Raw genomic sequence first — 21,590 nt, 5'->3', positions numbered from 1 at the left:
TTTGGTTGTTGCTTTGGGGTTTACAGTATGCATCCTTACTGTCACAGTCTCCCTCCAAGTAATATTATACCATGTATAGTGTAAGAACTTTATCTATTGCAGGAGATCCTTATAACAGCATTCTTCTATCTTTCCCTCCCAGCTTCTGTGCTATGGTCACATGCACTTTACTTCTACATATAATTGATCCTTATTATTTGCAGATTCCGTATTTGTCAATTCACCTAGTTACTATAATTTATTTGTAACCCCCAAATCAATGATCATCTCACTTTCTCAGTCATTTGTGGACATGTGCAGAGGAGGGAAGAATTTGGGTCATCCAAGGTATATGGTCTCATCTGAGGTGGAACAAGGCAATGCTTCACCTCTTATATAGTAATTAAGTGTACCATTTTCAGTTTATTAGTGCCACTGCCCAAATTTTGTACTTGTTGGTAATTTTGCTGTTTAACAGGACCTCCCAAAAAACTTGTATATACTGAAAACTACAAAACATTGCTGAAAGAAATTAACAGCACAAATAAATGAAGCAACACCTCATGTTTCTGGATTGGAAGACTTAGTATTGTTAAGATGTGTATATCACTCAAAACAATCTATAAATTCAATGTGACTCCTGTCCAAATCCCAATGACATTTTTTTGCAGAGATAAAAAAATTCATCCTAAAATTCACATAAAATCTCGAGACCCACAAATTGCCAAAACAATCTTGAAAAAGAAGGATAAAGTTGGAGATGTCACACTTTCTGATTACAAAACTTAACTTCAAAGCTATGGTGTTAAAAAAAAATGGTACTGGCATACAGACAGACATATAGATCAATGGAATAGAATAAATTACCCAGAAATAAATGTCAAATAATTTTCAACAAGGGTGCCAAGAGCATTCGATGGAGAAAGGACAGTGACTATTCAAGTACAAAAAAAGAAAGCTGGATTCTTATTTATACCATAAACAAACTTTAACTCTAAATAAATTAAATACCTCAATGTAAGACCTAAAAATATAAAACTCCTTGAAGAAAACACAGGGGAAAATCTTCATGACATTGAACTTGACAATTTCTTGAATGTGACACCAAAAGCACAAGCAACAGAAGAAGAAAATAGACAACTGGGACAAATCAAAAGTTTAAACTTTTGTGCATCAAAGGACAGAATTAACAGAATGGAAGGCAACCTACAGAATGGGAGAAAATATTTGCAAATCATAACCTAATAAAGGGTTAATATCCAGAATAAATAAAGAACTCCTACAACTAAACAACAAAAAAAAATCAAATAACCCAATGAGAAAATGGGCAAAGAAATTGAATAGACACTTCTCCAAAGAAGATACACAAATGGCCAACAAGACTATGAAAAGATGCTCAGTATCACTAATCACCACAGAAATGCAAATCAAACTCATAATGAGATATTACTTTATACCATTAGGATAGATAATACCAAAAAAAAAAAAAAAAAGCCACAGAAAATAACAAGTATTGGCAGGGATGTGGAGAAGCTGGACCATTTTGTATTGTTGGGAGGATTGAAAAATGGAACAACCACTATGAAAAACACTACAGTGTTTCCTCAAAAAAATTAGAAATAGAACTACCATGTGATCCAGTGATCCCACTTCTAGGTATAATCCAAAATAATCTAAAGCTGGATCTCAAAAAGATATTTGTACACCCATGTTCAGAACAGTACTATTCACAATAGCCAAAAGGTGGAAGCAACCCAAATGTCCATCAGTGGATGAGCTGATAAACAAAATGTGGTATATAAACACAACGAAATACTATGCAGTCTTAAAAATGGAAATGCTGTCACATGCTACAACTCAGATGAACCTTGAAAACATTATGCTACGTGAAATAAGCCAGACACAAAAGAACAAACACTATGTGATTCCACTCATATGAGATATCTAAAGTAGTCAAATTCACTGACACAGATAGTAGAATGGTGGTTACCAAGTACCATAAGACAAAAAAGTTCTGGAGATCGGTAACACAACAGTGCAAATATATATGAACTATTGGACTATATACTTGAAAATGGTTAAGGTGGTAATTTTTATGTGTTTTTCAATTAAAATTTTAAAATTATTTTAAGAATAAATAAACTCAAAGTGGATTAAAAACCCAAATATAAGAGCTTAAACTGTAAAACTCTTAGAAGAAAACATAGCAGGAAACCTTCATAACATTGGATTTGGCAGTGATTATTTGCATATAGCAGCAAAAACACAGGCAGCAAAAGAAAAAAATTAAGTTGGACTTCATCAAAACTAAAAACTTTTTGTATCAAACGACATTATCAACAGAGTGAAAAGGCAACCCATAGAAATGGGAGAAAATATTTGTAAATCATATATTTGATAAGAGAATGATACCCAGAATATAGAGAGAACTCTTAGAACTCAATAACAACAAAATAATCTGATTAATAAATAGGCAAAGGTTTTAAACAGACATTTCTCCAAAGAAAATATACAAAAGGCCAATAAACACGTGAAAGGTACTCAAAATCATTAATCATCAGGAAAAAAAATCAAATCAAAGCCACAATAAGATACCACTATACATCTTTTAGGATGCTTATATCAAAAAGCAAAAACAAAAACAAAATCCAAGTGTTATTAAGGGTATGGAGAAATCGGAACCCTTCTACATTGCTGGTGGGAATATAAAATGGTGTAACTGCTGTGGAAAACAGTGTGGCAATTCTGAAAAAAAATTAGGCATAAAATTACCATATGATACACCAATTCCATTCCTGGGTATATACCAAAAGAAGTGAAAGCAGGGAACTCAAAGAGATTTTTTTGTACCTGCATTCATGACAGCGTTATTCACAATAGACAAAGGTGGAGACAACCCAGATGTCCATTAATAGAGAAATCGATAAACAAAATGTGGTGTATACGTATAATGAAGTGTTATTCAGCTTTAAAAAGGAAAGATGTTCTGACATAAGCTACAGCATGGATGAATGTTGGAAACCTTGTTTTCAGTGAAATAGGTTAGTGACAAAAGGACACATATTGTATGATTTTATTATATGAGGTACCAGGAGGAGTCAAATTCATAGAAACAGAAAGGAGAATAATGGTTGCCAGGGCTGAGGAGCAGTGGATTGGAAAATTATTGTTTAATGGGCATGGAGTTTCAGTTTGGGAAAATGAAAATGTTCTGGGGAGTAATGATGGTGATGATAGTTGCACAACAATGTGTAAGTTCCTAATGCCGCTGAACCATACACTTAAAAATAATTAAAATGCTAAATTTTATGTCATGTATATTTCACCACAATTAAAACAAAACAAAACAAAACAAAAAAACCCTAGTGCTAAACTGCTATTTAGTGTTCCTAAGTGCAAGAAGATTGTGACGTGCCCTATGTGTGTGAGGTGAGCTTTATTCAGGCATGATGCTATAGACTGAATTTTGCATACCCCACAAATTCATATGTTAAGATCCCAAAACCCAATATGATGGTATTACATGGTGGAGTTCTTTGGGAGGTGATTAAGTCATGATGGCAGAACCCTCATGAATGGCATTAGTGACCTTATAAAAGATATGCCCAAAAGCTCCCTTCATCCCTTCTACCATGTGAGGACACGGTCATCTCTTACCTGGCTTTATTTAACAGCATCTTAACTTCTCTGCTTCTTTAACATAGCCAAATTCATCCAGATTACTCATAAGTCATACCACATCACTCCTCTGCTCAAATCCTCCAAAAGCTTCCCAGTTAACTAAAAATAAAAGCCCAAGTCCTCACTCTGACCTATGGGTCCCACCCCATCATCACTCTGTCCCTCCCACCCCTCCCCAAACACACACACATACACCCTCACTCTACTCTAGCCACTCTGCCTCTTCATTATTTCTCAACAATTTCAGGCATCTTCCCACCTAGGCGTTTGCTTGGAATTCTTTACATCTGTTTGGAAATCTCTTGCCCCAGCAAGTCACATGGTCAGGACTCACACTCCCTTCAGGTCTTTATTTCAAAGTTTTTTTTCAGTTAGACCTTCTCTAACTTAACTAAATATCTATCTTTATGTGTATTTCCTTATTTAGTCCTCATCACCCTATGAGGGAGATACTTATTAATTACCCCCATATTACAAGTGAGGAAAATAGAAGAGAGGTTAAGTGAATTGCCCAAGGTCACACTGCTAGTAAACAGTAGAGCATGAAGACTGATTCTAGAACCTTCTCTATATCCTATCTATATTTACTCTATATATAGGATATTTAGTCTATGTATGTATATATATTTTTCATATATATTTGTTATTTGTATGTACATATAGCTACAATGAAATATAGCTGTTTCTAACCTCCATGTTTGAGGCAACTGGTGGAGGCTTGGAAGCAGAATGATGCATTGATCCAGTGAGTATTTTGGGGGCATCTACTATGTACTAGGCATTGTGATGTGTTGATGAGGATGTAGAGATGAAAGATGCAGTTGCTGTCATAAAGGAGGTTGCAGTTGGGAATAGGAAAGAAGGCAGACACCTAGAAGTCCTATGACGAAAGAACTAGGTAGGACCCATGGATAGAAATTACCAAAGGAAGATTCTGATACAACACAAATAAATGTTCCTAATAGTCGAAGCTGTCGAAAACAGAATGGGCTGAGACAACTCCTCTCATTAAGAGACGTCCCAGCGAAGGTGAGGAGACAATTGACCTGGCTGTTAGAGAAGAGATTGACTGAAGCATAACATGGCTGGGCAGCCACTAGGCAACCGCTTTAAGCTGGGATTTTTGAAGAATTTTTCAACAAAATGACTATTTGTATAGGCATGTGCAGGGCTGAGGGAACTAACAAGAATTTTGATGAACCTATGGGACCAGTAGAAACTGGAAGATACTGCCACCGTTTTTCATGAAGGTGCAGGAGGAGCCTGATTAAGAGCTTGAGCCTTGGCAAAGAGGCTCTCAGAATGGGAATCTCTGGAAAGTAGCAGCAACTGCAGAACTGGGCCAATGCAGCATCCCCAGACACAATCAGTATACCTCCGCTTCTCTCGCATCAGGTTGTTCTGTGATTATGCAGTGCCACTCATTCACCAAGCCCAAATGGAAGCCAGAGGCAAGAGGCTGCAGGTGATGCAGTTAATAGAGGATGTAATACAATCCACAGCGGCCAGTGTCTGCTGGCACCCGGCAAGACAGAGGAAGGTGGAGGTGGATCTAGACCGGCAAATGGAGAATAACCAGCACAGTTGGCTAAGGGCCATTCTTACTTTAAGTAGCAAAAAATTCTCCCTGAGGTCTGTAAAAATAAATGGTTAGGAAGTGAACTTCAACTATGGGAGAAAATTGGAGCTGAACAGAAAATCTGGCTCTGCTCTTCCCATGTCTCTTTTCCCACCGCAGCATTCCCCTGCTGAGCTCCAGTGTGCACCACCTGCCCGGGCGTCTGGGCGAAGCACGGGGCTGGGGAGCCTCCCATCCTGAGCGGGGGAACCAAGAACAGTCGGGCGCCGGGTCTCAGCCCAGCTTTCGGAGGACGAGGAGGCTAGGCTAGGGCAGGCGTCCCGCCCCGCCCTGGCGCTGGTGCCTGCAGGGTCCGCCCATCCCAGTTCTGCGCGCGGGGGTCGCCGCGACCTTGTAGAATGCCCTGACTACCAGACCAGCAGGGCTCTCCACGTGGGCAGAGGCGAGGTTGTTCAGGTGGCAGGGATCCAAGGCGGAGCCTTCTTCCCCTCCGGGTCCACCCACCGCCCCTCCCCACCGCCGACCCAGAAAAGGACACGCACACAAAAAAACTTTTGCCACACTATTAATATATTCGAGTTTCCTCCCACTTTCCCAATGGGCTACCAGCTGCAGAACTCCTGAATAGAAAGCTTAATTGTGCTTTGTCATGCAGAGTACCTCGATTTTCTATAGAAGGTTACAAAGGGCCATTTGAAGTATTTCTTTCTCGCCTAATAGTGAACCATTTGCATAGGGCACCTCTGCGCCTGCCAGACCCAGGTAGCAGTGCGGAAGCTCCCTGGGACCCCGGGGTAACAAAACCCACTGCGGTTTCCAAGGGACGCCCTACTCTGCCTCCAGCCCGCACCCTGACTTTTCTCTTCATTTGCTCGGGTCACGGCCAGCCTGGGCAGCAGCAGATTTAGAGGATGCGAAGCCTAAGGCCCTTCTGGCTGACCTCCCATCCTGGCCCCTCTACCTTGGGCTGGGGCCTGCTTTAGGCGGGGCCTCCGGAGCCCAAGTGGTGTTTTCAGCTTCTACCTGCAGGTCCAGAGACCATGGGAGGCCCTCTGCCCATTTGCCACCAGCATTAAGGCCCAAGGGAAATGTTAAAGGAACTGAAGCTGAGTGTGATTTGGATAGACACTGTAACATTTCTCCTAGTTGATTGGCAGGGCTGCCTTCAGAATATCTTTTCTTGTTGCTTGTTTTGACAGTTCAAATCCAGGTCTATGTGACATATAAAGCTAATAAAATTCTAATTTCATTGTTAATCTTACTTCATTGCAGTATAGGTTTTTACCCTCACACCTGCATGGCAGGGTGTAATTCCATTAATAAAAAAATCAACATATTCATTGCATGTCTTTTCCTTGATGATATATTGTGAGCAGTGTGAGTTGAAAAAGAACCATTTATTCCCACCGTGAATGAGCCTGCATGGGGCGGGAGCTTCACCTGCCCCTCAGTCAATTAGGAATGTATCGAAAAGTCTAGCAGAAAACTGAGTTAAATTAACCGTTCGCTAATTTCCTTGTGTCCCTCCTACATAATCCCCCCTTTTCAGCTTGCCCCAGAAATTACCACGTTGCAAGGTTCAAATAGTGCCTAATGAAACAGTGACTAAACGCTTCTCCCTCCAGCGCCACTGTCGGGGGAGCCCTTTCGCCGGCCTTCAGAGCCAGCGCGATCTCCTGCTCCCGGCTCTTGTGTCCTTAAAAAAGGTTTCTTTAGCAGGAAAAAAAAAAAATCTAAACTGTCAATAACCTGTGTATCCAGCCGGTGAGATTATACTGCTGTCCCTTCACTTCCGGCCACTGACTAGACGACGAGATTCCGAGGTGCCCGCATCCTCCCCTCTTCTCGGACAGCTGGGGTCCTTGGAGTTGAGAGGGTTGAACCAGAATCGGGAGACTGGAGGAGGTTGAGGAGAGGGGCCTGGAGAACAAAGAGGAGAGAGAGAGAGATAAAGAGACAGAGACAGACACCAAGGTAAAAAGAGTCCAAGAGGGCGAAAAGAGCATAGGCAAAGAGAGACCAAGAGAGAAGCAGACAGGAGACAGACTGACAACACTGCCAACATTCAACTTTCTTCTCCTAAATTAGAACCACGTGTCTGGCTCAAGCAACTCATCAGCCCCTGGGGGAAGACATTTTGAAGTCTTGAGATGCAAGACCCTAATAATTAATCGTGGTCATTAATTAATTAAGGAGGAAAGGGAGGAGGTGGCTTGCTGCTGCTTGACCCCAAACAATTTAAATTAGGCTTTGTGAAGGTGGACTCCAAAAGCCTGCCCTCCCCCTCCTTCCTATTATTTCTTTTTCACGCTCTCAAAAATTTCCATTATAATCCTCAGCGGTCTGGGGCCAGCAGAGCTGCACGTCCCTCTTGAGCCCTTCCCAGCAAACTGAGGCCAAGCTGGCTTCAGATCCTCGGAGCCGGCTGCCGCCCATGGGCAGGGAGCTCTTTCCCATAGGGAGTAGCTCCCACCTGCCTGTTTTCTCTGCACCTGCTGTGGCTTGTTTCTCCCTGAACTTCAGAAACCAAATAGTGAGTGCCTAAGAATGAGACCCGCTGCATTCTCTGTCTCTGCCTCTCCCTCTCTCTCTCTCTCTCCCGCCTCTGCCTCTCTCTCTCGCTCTCCCTCTCCCAGTCCCCTTTTTCCTCCCTCTCACTAGAGACTTGAGTTTCTTATTTGAAATGGGGCAGCTAATACAAAGTCATCAAAGCACTATGGTTCTTGTCTTAAAGTGACAGCCCTCTTTATGGGGCTGTTTGAAATACGCCCCCTGCTTTTCAATGTCTCTCTATCCATCTTTGTCTGCTCTTCAGAAAAGCGGACAATATAAAGCCCAGCCTGGCGAGCTCCCCACGCTCAGGCCTGGGCAGTGCCAACCTCCGCCTTTAAGCAGATTGAAATTGTCACTGCTTCATTAATCTGAAACTAGTTACTTTCCTAAGCACACAGCACACACTTCCGATCTGTTGGGATTCACTCAGAGGAGCCCCTGGGGCCTTCCTGAGTTTGGGATTTAGAAGACTCAACAAAGGTAGGACAAGGGTTTAGGGAAATATAGGGCTGGGCTTGAAGAAAAGCAATGCCCAGTGCAGAAGGGCAGGCATTGACATCAATATAAGGGCACACAGAACACTGTTTTTAGAAACAGTGGGATGCCCAGGCTTTTGGAGAGTGCACTTGAGAAGAAGAAGTCCAGCTGTGGGAACAGACCAGGGTATCTCCCTCCATGTGGAGTAGCTTACAGGACTGTGAGGACTCACAGGCTTTGGATTTTCTCTCCCAGAACATTGCTTCCAAATGTGAGTCAGGGTTCTGTTTCTTCACTGGAGCTCTGATTCAACTCTGTTCCTAAGAGATCTCTTTAAGTTCTGTTTTCTTTGCTCCTTCCCAGTTCCAACCTTTGTTACCCACTCCTAGTGCCAGGGCCTTGGATGGGGAGCCCGGAGTTTCTGTGGAATTCCTCATCTTCTGTGAAACAAGCTGACTCTTTTCTTCATATCTCTACCATTAACAAAAGACAATACAAAAGATTCCTCTACTTTTAATATTTCCAAGCTGGCTTAGAATAGCAAGTTTTTGGATTCTATTCTATTTAATTTAAGGAAGAGACGTGGGTATTTTTTTTTTTCAGAGCAGCTCAATTTTCAGTAATGTAAGCCTAAAGATTTATGAAATAGATTTATATTAAATTATGTTAATAGAAGCCTAGTAAATGCACCATTTAATTGCATGGAAAAATGTTCCCTTTTAAGAGGTCTGTCACCTTAACAGGTACATTCAAAGATTCCCTGTGAATAATAAAGGAGCAATTGCTTTGATGCACTGAGCTGCATTCAGTCTAGGATAGCTTTAGGCTGTGTTTGGAGAGGATGGGAGGAGCTCCTTTTAAAGCAGTGATTGCTCCTTTAAACCCAATTTCGTCTAGCAAATAGGTCCTATTAGGAGTATCATTCTTCCCCTTTATCTTACATAGCTAGGGCTGGACCTGAGGTCTTGCCTAGAGCTGTCTGTAGTCTTCCCTGGATGGTCAGCTTTTTTCTCCTCCCCCTAGCCCAGCTCAGCATCTTCCCATCTCCCTCAAAGAAATCTCCCAAGCAGTATCATGAAAAATGAGTGGAAACTGCAGGAAAGATAGAAGTGGGAAGCAAAACAAAACAAAACTTCTCTTTCCACATATATGACCACCACCAATAGAGTTCCCCCACACCCACACACACATATGCATATGTCCATATACACACAGAAACACACAGAAACACACAGACCCTGCTGCCCTCTGTGACCACCTTTAGTTGGAGTAATCAGCTTTCTGGCAATTCTCTGACCACAGTCAGTGTGGGACAAGCAAACTGCACTTCTAATCCTGATTAGATAAAACTGGACAGCACTGGTGAGGAGTGGGAGTGAGGAAAGGAAGGAGGATGCAAGAAATCAAAGACTTCACATCTCCTCATCCCTTTTTGTGTCCCCTAAAATATCTTTGGTTATCTTTAGGGGGATGTGTTTGGGGGTGGGGGCAGGGGGACTAAACTATGATGATCACTTCAGACCACTTCAGAATAAGGAGAGGGAGTGATGTCCACCATCCCCAGTGTCTCTATCACCTGGGCCCTGAACACCCCAGGGATGAGCTGCTGGGCCGCTTCTGCCCTGGGCATGGTTTGCAATCCAGAAGCCTTGCTGAGCGCCACTATCATTGTTAGGCCATTGGCCTTGGGCTTGTGTTGGTCACTGAGTGGGAGGGTGAAGGGGAAAGGTCTCTGCTCCTCTTCTTTCCTAGGAATGTCTGGAGTGGTTCAGGACACAACGGCAGGTGGTCATTCTTCCCGCTGTCCACACCCCCCTAACCCTCAGTTTTTCCTGTTTAAAGAGGTGGATTCATCCATGCTAAAGGCTCCTGCTGCTCACTTATTTTCTCTTAGTGGAACAAGGTTCTGATTTCCAATTCTTATTTTCATTCTCTTTCTCTCTTTCCATTATGTGTGTATAGACCTTCTAAGAGTCCATGTTTTGGGGAACAGAGTTCAGTGTTTCAAGTGGGGCTTGTTGAAAAGCTAGCTAGCCATCTAGTGCTTCCCAGGTAGAAAAACAGTCAAATGTGACCCCACACATCTCAGACATTCCTCTCGAGTAAATCTGGGGACACTTCTTTTAGGGTGTTTGATATCAAGACTGTTTAGCAGAGTATTTGTGTGTCTGAGTGTTGGCTTAGGTGTTCTTAATCTAAAATTAGACAGATCCCCAAAGCCTTATTCACAAACCTCAAAAACATCAACTGTTGGGGGGGGGGTGTTGGGGAGGTGTAAGATAGTAGACAAGTAGACCTCGTGATCCACTCTGAAAGTGACAAGAAGATCCACTCGGCTCAAATGTCTTAGAACAAGAAGGACCTGCCTGGGAATCCTGGAGGACCTTTCTTTGGATAATGTCCAACTTCTGCCTGAATCTTTTTTGCCTCTGGTCAGGAAATCCAGTGTTTATTGTCTTTCCTAAAAAATTTCCCCAAAGGCAGGAGCGAGAGGGCCTGAGACCATGCATGCAGCCCAAAACCAGGCAAGGAGGACTGGCTCCAAGTCTCCCTTGCAGGAAGGTGGAGCTGGGTGCAGCATCAGATGTGGCAAGTGGGTGGTTCCCTGCTCCGGGGCAGGGCGCAGGGCCTGGGGTGGGATGGGGGCAGTCAGGCAGGGCGCAGAGGCCCTCCCCAAGTCCCTGGCTGGGCAGGGACTTGGGGAGGACCAGGCCCGAACGCCGGCCGACAGAGGGGCCAGGCTGGGTGTAGATGGGAGGGGGGACGGGGGTGTCTGTCCACTTCACAGATGAGGCTTTGCTTTGGGCAGGAGCACGAAGAGCTGCGAGCTGCAGCTGAGGCTCTTTGACCTTCTTATTATTTCCTGCGAAGGAATTCTTCCTTAGATGTTCATTCTTTGCGCTTAGAAACCTCATTTCTCCCACCCCTGTACTGGTGCCTGGAGAGACCAGTTTATTTGCAAGGAGGGAGACAGGATCTTTGGGAAAGTCAGCAAGCCGGCACCTCTTCTGCTTCACAGCTGGCAGGGCGAGGGGCCTGAGGCTGTGAGAGAGACAGATGTGGGAGGTGGGGAGAGAGGGGGAGATTGAGATTGAGATCGATCCAGGGCCTGAGTCTCCCAGGCCCGGGGCAGGAGAGTCAGATGAAACCACCACGCAGGACCAGGACCAGGTCACTGCACAAAGCAGCGGCAGTACACTATTCTGTAGGACACCATCCGGCATCTCCTCCCCCTGCCTGCCCCTGGCCAACAGCCGAATGAGAGTTGACAACAGGTCTCAGAGTCTGAAAGAGGACTTTCCTTCTCCTGAGCCTCTGGAGTGTGTGTGTGCGTGCGTGAGGGAGGGGTGGGGGAGAGTCCCTGGCCAGGGGAACCTAGTCACATCCTCCCTCCCTTCTCCTCATTCGAACACTAGAGCCTCAACCCCACCTGGTGAGGTTTCAGTTCCTACAGACCTATAGTAAATCAGACCTGAAGAAGTGTGTCTATGTGTGTTGTGAACAGTTCCTATATAGATTGAACCTCTTGGTGACATCTTTACAGAAAATAATCAGAAATAACACCAGTGAGTATTTGTGGGACTCAGCTTGCAGGGAATGAGATCTCCTAGTTTCCATGTTTCCAGCTTCACTCTCTCCCTTAGAGGATAAGACCTGGCTGCGATTAGGAGAGAATCAGGTTGCCTTGCTGAAGGCAGAGCCAGAGTAATTCTTCTCCATAGCCAGGCTTGCAGGAATTAACTCTGCAGGGTCCTTGGAAGAGAGACTAGAAGGGAGCCAATTTCGGTTAAAGTTAGGGAGACCAGGGCGGCGGACTCAAAAGTCCAAAGGCACCTCTGAGCTATTTTGGAAAAGTGAGAATGTAAGTCTTTGGACACAATAATTCTCTATCCCTGAACTTTTGTCTTTTTGGCAGTGGTGAAAACTAGCCAATTTTTCAACTAGATGAATAACCAAAAACGGTATTGTTTCTGGTCACTTACAGCATTATTTGTCACTTTTCCTGTGTCTGCTTCCAATCTGTTTGATGGATTGTTGCTCTTCCTAAAACAATTCTGACTATTCAAATTCCTTCACATAATTCAGGTTTTAATATTAAGAGAGATAAAGAAGGGGGAAAAGGGGCATGGGGACTGCTACAGAAAATATATACTAGGTAAGGATTTTCCCCTTCACCTGCTAAATAAAAGAGTTGGCTGTAATTGATTGTCAGTGTCATTCTAAATGAAATGATTTATCCTATTTAACTGTGAGGAAGTGAGATATTTTGAAGGATGCAGTGTACTACCTAGTATGTGGCATCATGACTAAAGATTTCTTCTTGGTAGAAGTTTCGGTGACACAAATCATATAAAGCCACAAACTCCCTCAACCAAGAGACCCACATTACCAAGTTCTAGTCAACACTTCCCTCTAAATTCTCAGAATACTTTTTTTTTCCTGCCCATGCCTTTCTCTAGATATGAAGGTGAGAGAGACAGGAGAAGCTGGGAAGAGCAAATACCACAAATTTAAAACCTTGATTTTGTTTCATTTATTTAAATAAATATAAATATAAGTTTTATATAAAACTATTCACAAAGGGACTTCCAGCACCTTGGATTTCAAACTGTCCCCAGGAAAATTTCAGAAAGCAAGACCTACAGGGTTTAATTTTCTAAGTTATTTGCAACTTAATACTTTCATTAAAAAAAAAACTAACAACAAAAAATAATCAAGAAACCTGGTGTTCTTATCAGGTTCTGAAAGACAGCAGGGAAAAGGAAATGACATGCGCTTTCAAAAAACCCCCATACAGTGTTAAACCAACCCTGTTTTTCTTTGTTATATGACAAGACTGAGTTGAATCTAGATTATTTACATTAAAAAAAAAAAGATCTATAACTGCGAGTGGAGCCGCAAACAAATAGGTCAAGGAGGAGACGTGGAGGGTCAGGCCCAGCATGTACACCCCCCGGTATGCTTGTCTGCACCTTCTCCAGGTGGGACCCCCCCCGAAAGGGGGAGGGTTTTGGCCGCTGGTATCCGCCTCGTCGGGCGCTGTTAGGGATGCCCGGAGCATGTGGCGAGAGGGGGTGGCCCTCCCTCATAAGGGGGAAATCTCCTTGTCATCGTTGGCCGAGGCCGGCGACAAGGAGTCCTCATCCTCAGACCGCCCGTAGTGCGCCTGACTGCCTATGCACTTGCAGCCCGCGTGACTGTTCCTCTGCGTGCCCTTCCCTTCCTTCTTATGCTTCACCCGGCGGTTCTGAAACCAGATTTTCACCTGCTTCTCCGACAGGTTCAGGTACGTGGCGATTTCAATCCTCCGGAGTCGAGACAGATACATGTTGGAAGAGAATTCCCGCTCCAGCTCCAGGAGCTGCGTGCTAGTGAACGCCGTCCTCATCCTCTTGCCGTTGGGTACCTGGCTGGCGTCCGAGCCCCCTGCAGACGGGCGAAGAGAGGGTAAGAGAGGTAATTTTCGGGAGAGGTGCTCCTACCCCACGTGCCATCCTTTGCAACGCATGCCTCTCAAGGAACCACCTGCGAAGCTCAGCCGAACACCTGTATCCATCCCTCACAGTTTCTCATTTCAAGACACATCGTTACTTAGCTGGGAAGGACAGAGGCGCCCAAAGCAAGTGAAGGCCTTTGATGTTCGGGACTTAAAGTCAGAGGATTAAAGTTTGGGGTCGGGGGGAGGCGTTACATTGTCCGGTCATCTCTCTTCAAGCCTAGCAGAAAGGCAGGGAGGCTTAGTCAAAACCTCGAAGCGCTTTTAGCCAGCCCCGACGCCGGAATGCCACACCTAAGTTCAAACACCCACCCCGGACCTCAGCCAGCTAACCTGCGGTTTCTCAGCCCTCAGCCCTCAAGTTTGAAGTCCCAAGGGCCCCGGTATTACACAAGACTCGGGCACCAGGCACTGGGAGTGAGGCGTACCAGGCTGCTTGGAGAGGCTGGCAGGCTAACTTCCATCTTCGTGGAACTTCTGGGAACGACTCCACAGATACACTAAAAGCCCCTCCTCCCTCCCCACCCCGCCCCCCGGGCTCCCACTTCCTCCACTGGAGGCAGAAAGTTTGCTCCCGGGATCCCGCACCGCGCGGCGCGCAGGTGCCCAGAGACCCCGCCCTACCCATGGTGAGGCAGTGGAATCTCCGCGGATCCGCCACGTTGTAGGTGGTGGCGGTGCAGACAGGTGCGTGGTGCTGCGGATGCCCCAAGGCCGCCGCGGCCGCCGCCGCTGCCGCCGCGGCCGCAGCGGCGGCGGCCGAGCCAGGCTGCTGGGGCTGGTGATGGTGATGGTGGTGCTGCGGCGGGTGGTGGTGATGGTGCGCGTGGCTCACGCGCGGGCAAAACTGAGCGTCCCCAGAACCTGAAGAAAACTGACTCTTGAGCAGAGGCAGGGCCCCGGCGGTTCCAGCCGCCCCGCCACCCCCAGCCCCTGCACTCCCGTTCCCTGCGCCCGCGCCGCCGGAGCTCGCGGGCCCCCGAGAGGGGTGCAGGTGCGAAGTGACGCAGAGCGGGCAAACGCAGAACGCGCCGCTCTTGCGGGACGGGCAGCCTGGTCCGGACACAGACATCACCAACGGGGACGGCATGCCCAGCGGGATGAAGAAATCTGGCCCGGGGTGCGGCTCAGGCAGCGAGGGCGCGGGCCTTGAGGAGTCCTTGATGATGAGCGAGTCGACATAGAAGGAGCGCGACATGTCGGGAAGGGTGGGTAGCTAGAGGGCCCGGCCGGCCGTGGAGCCCCCTCCCCTCTCCTGTCCTGAGCTCTGCCCCGGGCGCGGTGCGGACGCAGGCGGTCAAGCCCTTGGGGACGCGGAGGTGTCGGCGTCTAGGCTGCGAACAAAGGGGTCCCTGGAGAGGGCTGGTCCTCACGTCCCCCGCCCGACGCCCCAGCTACGAGATTTTATAGCCCCCACCCCGACACGTGATGCTGCGGAGTACCGCTCGGCTCAGGCTCCTCGGCAGCTCCCCACCCTCGGGATAGGCTGCCCGAGTCACAACAGAAGCGGCGAGGAGGGGCGGGCGCGCGGCAGGGAAGAACTCGGAGGAGGGGGATGGGGGAGACTTTGCAAAGTGTAGGTTTTGTTAATTTCGCGGGGGGGCCAGCCTCCTCCCCCTCTTTCTCCACGCTTTCCCGAGAAATCACAGAGCTGCATCCTCCATCCCACCCCTCTCCCTAACCTGGGCCCCAACCCAACTCTTTCTTGCGCCGGGCCGCAAAGGGCACCAGGTGGGGACTTTGCGGCCTTTTTAATAGGAATGCCCAGAACTCCCTGCTCCTCTGTGTCAGTCGTGGATAAGGCAAGGTATAGTGTGAGGCCTGCGGTTTAGGGGAAGATTGTGAGTGCGGTGGACACACACACACACACCTACACACATTCCCACATACAGAGTCCCCCAGCTTTTAGACTTGGCCAAGGTCATTCAGGTGGTTAGGAATGAGGGAGGGGGGCATAACAGTGAAGCCTCCCAGCTAAGATGCTGCTGAGCTTTTCATTCTGATGCCTGAGAATCTCTAAAATGCCCTTGCACTTGGGGCCTTCCTGGGGCCACCCAGATCAAGGAAGCTTTCTTGTACTTCTTTCTAACCTGAAACTCCCCCTTTGGCAGAGAGAGACTTTGAAGGGTCACTCTTTCTTTCTCCAAGTGGTTCTACTGCTGTATTTCCAACCCTACAAACTCCATCCCATGGATTTTGGGGAGAGGACCGAACCTCGGCCCTTCTGGAGACTGGGCAGGGGTTGAGAGAAGCCTTTGCTTTGGATCCCGTGATCTCCTGCCCCTTTGCATTTACAGATCTCAGGCAGTTAGCAGACTAACCATGAAGCACTCCCCTATGCACCCTTTTTAAGCCCAAAAAGATTGAAGGGAATTGAGCTTCTCAATGAATCCTGCCTTGGGATGGGTGAAGTGGCTTGGTAGAGGAAACCTCTCTGAGTGGCACAGGCTCCAGTGGAAGACTGGTGTACCAGTGGCTATGTGAGAGAGGGTGGCTGCCCACATAGGAGACATTGGTCTTTTGGGGAAGGCAATGCTGCAGAAGTGACAGCTTTCTCTTCTTTACCCTATAGAAAATCTGGCTGAAGCAGGGAGGGTGAGCAAAAGCTACAAGTCCAATCTTTTCCCAGAACAGCTAACTCCAGGCCTCAGATCACAATGGTACTAAGAAACTTGGGGACAGGACTCCCTTCACCTGCGAGAACCAAGTGCCCAAATCCTAGGGGAGCATCAGCTTCTCAGCCGGCAGCATGGTTGTCTCTCTGTCTTCTGTCTTTCTGTTTCTCCTTTTCCCTTTCCATTTCTGTGACCGTCTCTCTTGCCTGCAAAAGAAGTGTAATTGAGTTGTAGGGACGCCCCGCTCTGGGGAGCCCAGGATTTATGGATGGCAATTAAAGTTTTATGAATTGCAGCTGAGGCTGGTTATTGAGCTATTTGAATGTGATTAGAATTCAATTAGAAAGCGGTTAGTGGATGGTGGGTCTCCAGAGTGTAAACAGACAGCTATTCCAGAAATGTGCTAATCCAACATCTTGTGACAACAATTAAGGAGTCTCAGGGCTTAACTCAGGGCAGCTCAGCTGTAACTACTTTTATACCACAAGATTGGCCGCTGCAGCCATCGCAGGCACTCAGCCTCAACCCAGTCCACCCTCACTCAATCGGAAGAATCTGGGAAGTACCCAAATCATTCCAGCCTCAAAAAGAAGACTGGGAGCTCAACCACTGAGAGGTGCTTAATGGCAGGATGTTTTTACAGGCCTTAATTGTCCAAACAGGTGATGTGATTTCCTCATTCACTTTGCAAGTCTATATATATATATGTAATTTTTTTACTTAAAATTGTATATATTCATATGTATTTATTCACTTTATATAATATATATCCGCAGTGGTTCTAGTTGTGCTTGAAGGAAGAACTCCTATGTTAATGGGCTAGGAGTTATGCTTCTGTGAGGATCATTTTATTTTAGAGAATCCTAATTACGAAGCTTTAACATCTAACTCAATTTATGTCTGACTGCAGAAACATCCAGTTGGTGGGCTGAGAAATTTTGAGAAAAGTGAGAGGCCCGTGGGGTTGCTTAGGGCTGCAAGGGGAGCAGCAGTTTTGGGGCCAAACTGAGGCTGAAAGCAGACCATGTTCTGAGAAATTTGTCTATTAGAATTCTTGGTTACTTGCTTAAGCCCACCAAGGCTAAGTATTTAGGGTCACGTTCCACTTTGGAGTCTCTCAGACTCTTTAGTTCTCTTTGGATCTCTCAGTGTCTCTCTCTCTCCCCTCCTTTCCTCCACTTCAGCTCCATCTTCAGAAGCTCCCCCTATGTGCCTTGCCATCATCTCCACCCCACCCCACCTTGGTCCTGGGTAGCTTTGTGGCTGGCCCTTCCCAGCCCGGCCCTTCCCAGCCCTACCCTTCCCGAGGACAGCACACCTCCAACCAATTCAGAGCAGAAAGGGACCCTGGGCAGGCTGTCAGCGTGCCCCCCTTGTGCCCCTGCTGCCACCCAATTTTATTTCTCAGTGATTCTGTCCGATAAAATTTCATCGTCCATTAAGTAATCCCTGAAATGAGAGCTCTTATGAGCCTATAATGAGCTCTAATTGCCACGACTCAAGGAGCCACGTGGAAGGATTTATTCGGTATTAAGCAGTCGGGTACAGAGTACAGGCTGTTACCTAAGCCATTACTTTCATAATTCAAGGAGAAAATTAGTTCTTTCAAGTGTGGGGGGGGGGTCCTTTGATTTTTTTTTTTTCCTCTCTTGCTGGAGCTGACGAAGGATAGCTTTGTCTTCCTTGAGTGCAAGATGATGTCACAAATGTGAAGGTAACAAAATTGTCCCCCACCAACCCCCACTCCTGTCAGGACACCCCACCCTTACCCTCAACTGAGAAAAAAAGTAAAAGCAGTCAGAGGTACCATTTTCTTGCCTCTGAAGTCTGGATGAGCAGTTTCCTCACAGCTCAGCCTTGAGATATGAATTCTTGAATGTTGCTTTCAGAAAGCCTTTCAGTACTTTTCCGCACCTAGGATCACACCAGACCTGAACCTCACATTCTCCTCTTCCTTCTCTCTCTTCCTGTTTCCTTTTACAGGCTAAGTCAGGGAAAGAAAAGTGCGTGGACTTAGCATTACTTGTTCAACAGGCCCTAGAGTTCTGACCCACTGATGTGCTTACCACTCTGGGGGGAGCTAAGGGAGCCCTTAGGGGGCGCAGTTTGCCCCTCCCCCTGTGCCCCTTAAGGGCGCCCCCCCCGCCCCCCATCCCTGGTCCTTTTTTCTCTCAGTTCCAGCGTTTGCCCACATGGTTCTCCTGCTCCAAGTGGAGGAGGCCGGCAAGCAGGGCGGGACAGCCGGGAGTTGCCCGGCCGCCTCGGATTTATTTGCTCCTCTTACATTGATTTCATATTAGTTTCCAAAGCGATGAATGATCTCAAAGCTGGGTTTTGTTAGCTGAACACAAACAGGAGACAGGACTTACTTGCCCCCAGCTCCCTTTAATGAGGTCATTATCAAAGCGTGAACAAGTCTATGAATGTTTTATTGAAAGCGCATCGTTAACTTGTATCCATCCTTTTCTCCGAGTGGCATTGTGATATTGCTGTCTGTGGCACATCTTACCCGATATAGCCCGAGATTTCCCCATTCTCTGTAACCAGGCAACCCTTTCTGAATACCCCAAAATTGAAAAGAACCGCTTAGTCTTCAAGAAAGTCCTCAATAATAGTGGAAAAGAACAAAGATCCAGGAGACAACAAAATGCCACAGGGGTGACTTTTCATGAGCAATTATCTCTCATTAATCAGAAGAACAGCTGCAATATTAATTTTCTCTCTTTCTTCCTCTCTTTTCACAGTCCCCAACATTTGAATAATCATAAATTTTGATTTTATGAAGGAGTCACATTTTCAGGGACTGGAGAAAAGCAGCTACCTAGGTGAAGACAAGGAAAAAACACTCTCATTTGATTTTTTTGGGGGGGGGGTTTGGGTAAAGCTGCCAACAAAGCAAAATGAAAAAAATACATATATAAATAAGGGAAATGCCAAAGAAAACTGTCTCCCGCCTTCTTGTAGATGGTGGCTGAGAATCAGGACTCTTCCCCTGCTCACCCTTCTAACAACCGCCTCCTACTTTCCTCCCCCTGCCAGGACCCATTCCCCCGTTCGGCTCTGAGCAGGGCGGAGGGAAATGTCCCTGGCGTCTGGCGTGGGAGTTTCAGCCGGGTTTCTGCCCGTTTAACTTGCAAACGTGAAGCCAAGCGTTGTCGATCTGACCAAAGAGACACTCTTTGGGCGTAACTTGCATTGTGGCCATCAAAAGCCCGCCAGCTTTCGATGAACGGAGACTTGCATTCAGCAGAAATGGGGCGCTCTCCCTCTTTTCAGGAGCCGGCAAGGCGATTGTTCACGGGATGTGTAGTAAGGGTGGAAAACGAGGGTCCCCAGATAAGGCTGTAACCTGCAGACGGGCTTGGGAGAGTTAAAGAATCTCATTAAAGCGGAGACTGCAATTAGCAAATACACACTCATAGAGAACCCAAGCTCCCCTTGAAAAGCCGCAAGTCGGGATGAAAGAGGGGCAGTTGGAAGTCAGTCCTCACATTCCTGTGCTAGCTGAGTGGTGAGGGGCTCAGGCACCCGCTGTCCCTTCAGCTGCCCCAGTACAGTTACTTTTAATGCGTGGTGCGGCAGGCCGGTCCATGGAGTTGTGGCCTTGTGTTCACCCATCACCAAAAATGATCTTGCTTCTCCCCCATGTTTATTCAGAATGGATGGGCCTTTGAGAAACGTGAATTCGCCTTTGTGCTCACCACAGGCACAGAGTTCAATTTGGCCCTCGCAGAAGAAGGGGTGGGGGGAGGTTCTGGGAAAGGAGTGGGGAGTTTGGCTGAGAATTTCAGGGCCCTCCGAACAAAGTTTTGATGGTACCCAATCTCCACCACACCACCCCTCTGCTCCCCACTTCACCTTAATTAATATTCGCCCACCCCCAAATCCTTAAGCCTAACAAGGCATCCCTCCCCGACCCTTAAAGCTCTCCTCTGTCATCAGAATAAAATTTATTGGGCGCCAACTCAGTGCCCAGCGTGTGCAAGACGCCGCAGGGGAGCAAGCCTGAAAAGGCCAAGACTGTATCCAATAGAATATTGTTTCATTTTAGTAACAATGGTCTGAGATGGGGAACAATTATCCGGATAATTGAAGCAAATGCTCCACCTCCGTCCCTCTCCAGTTCTCTTGGTGCTTGCCATTTTTTAAAAACTACGTTTTTCCAAGTTGGTAGTGTTCCCTTGTTTAGAAGCAGGGACATGGGAGTGTAAGGGGAGGCTGAATGAACATGAATTCTCCACTCCCCTTGGCCTAAGTTTGCTGAAACCATTGGGCCTAAATAGCTGCTTAGTAATGGGATTCAAGACAGGTTTTTCAAAAGTTACCAAAAAGAGCGAACTTTAATAATTTTTAGCAATCTGGCCTTTGTGGTGTTCAACCTTGGTCATCTACAAAAATCACCTGGAGAGTACAGAGGCCCTAGAAATTTTAATTTAATGAAAGCTTAAATTAAAACAAACAAACAAACAAAAAAACCGTGGCAAACTATCTACATGGTTCTGATGCAGGTGAGGGTTCAGAAATAATGGATAAATCCTACCCTCCCTTATCCAAGAGATTAACCACCTCTCCGAGCCTCATTCAGCAGTTAATCATTGTTGAAGGTGTATACTGAGTGCCTACTGTATGCCAGGCTCCCTGACAGGCAATTCCGTTGCACATGACGCATCCTCTGGGAGTTTCCAGTGTGTCAAGCAAATCGACAAATCAACTCAGAGCTGGTGAATTACAAAAGGTCGCGTGAATATGAAAGAAAAGCCCTCACGGCTCTGGGAGTGGATAAAACCGAAGTCTAAAGTGACCTGCAGGACAACCGGATATTGGCCTGCGACAGGGGGGATGGGGAATGTGTCGGGCCACCGAAGGGCAGGTACAAAAGTCGGTAAGAGTTTCTCTTGGCTAATTGCAAGAACTGAAAGGAGACAGGGAGATGGGTAGAAGAATCTGTTTCTGCAGCTGTGAAATAGGAAAAACGCACGCCGCTTTCGAGTCTTTGCGAGGAATTAAGCACTGCCTAGCACCGGGCTTGGAGCTTGGTAAGAGCTCATGGCGTCTCTTGTTTTTGTTATTATCTGCGACCTGCCACTCCAGGGGCTCTGAGGCTTGGGAATGAGGTATCAGAGCCCCGGGTTTCGTAGTGAGTAACCAGGAAACCGGAGCCTGTTTCCAATCACCTCTCTGCCCCGGCACTGCTCTTCCCGGCTGCATT

At 46.7% G+C, this 21,590-nt stretch overlaps 1 protein-coding gene and 1 long non-coding RNA gene across 4 annotated transcripts in view; one reads left to right on the top strand and one right to left on the bottom strand.

Moving 5' to 3' along the window:
* Positions 1 to 13,680, top strand: part of LOC116669007 — a 36,591-nt gene extending 22,911 nt beyond the window's left edge. Inside the window, exon 3 of the long non-coding RNA XR_004326379.1 lies at positions 13,551 to 13,680. This is a non-coding gene — a long non-coding RNA (uncharacterized LOC116669007). The remainder of the gene's footprint in view (positions 1 to 13,550) is intronic.
* GSX2 (GS homeobox 2) lies at positions 12,873 to 16,794 on the bottom strand. 3 transcript variants are annotated; one of them, XM_032497663.1, is made up of 2 exons: positions 14,391 to 16,794; positions 12,873 to 13,696 (listed from the first exon to the last, which is right to left on the bottom strand). In XM_032497663.1, the coding sequence occupies exons 1-2, from the start codon at positions 14,962 to 14,964 to the stop codon at positions 13,356 to 13,358; spliced, it is 915 nt and encodes a 304-aa protein (XP_032353554.1). In that variant the 5' UTR covers positions 14,965 to 16,794; the 3' UTR covers positions 12,873 to 13,355. The 3 variants fall into 3 exon arrangements, with proteins under 3 accessions (XP_032353554.1, XP_032353571.1, XP_032353562.1); XM_032497680.1 differs by having other exon boundaries at positions 13,563 to 13,696; positions 14,195 to 16,794; XM_032497671.1 differs by lacking the exon at positions 12,873 to 13,696 and adding an exon at positions 13,846 to 13,986 and having other exon boundaries at positions 14,100 to 16,794.
* Positions 16,795 to 21,590: the final 4,796 nt, after the last annotated feature.

Source organism: Camelus ferus, chromosome 2, assembly GCF_009834535.1.
Source record: "Camelus ferus isolate YT-003-E chromosome 2, BCGSAC_Cfer_1.0, whole genome shotgun sequence".
NCBI lineage: Eukaryota > Metazoa > Chordata > Mammalia > Artiodactyla > Camelidae > Camelus > Camelus ferus.
The sequence above is the reverse complement of the archived record's forward strand: the minus strand, read 5'-3'. Positions and strand labels throughout refer to the sequence as shown.

Excerpts from the sequence above, each read along its gene's own strand:
- GSX2 (XM_032497663.1), bottom strand. The coding sequence starts at position 14,964 with ATGTCGCGCTCCTTCTATGTCGACTCGCTCATCATCAAGGACTCCTCA. Across the intron at positions 13,697-14,390 it reads ATTCCACTGCCTCACCATGG|GGGGCTCGGACGCCAGCCAG; the intron begins GTAGGGCGGGGT and ends GCCCGTCTGCAG.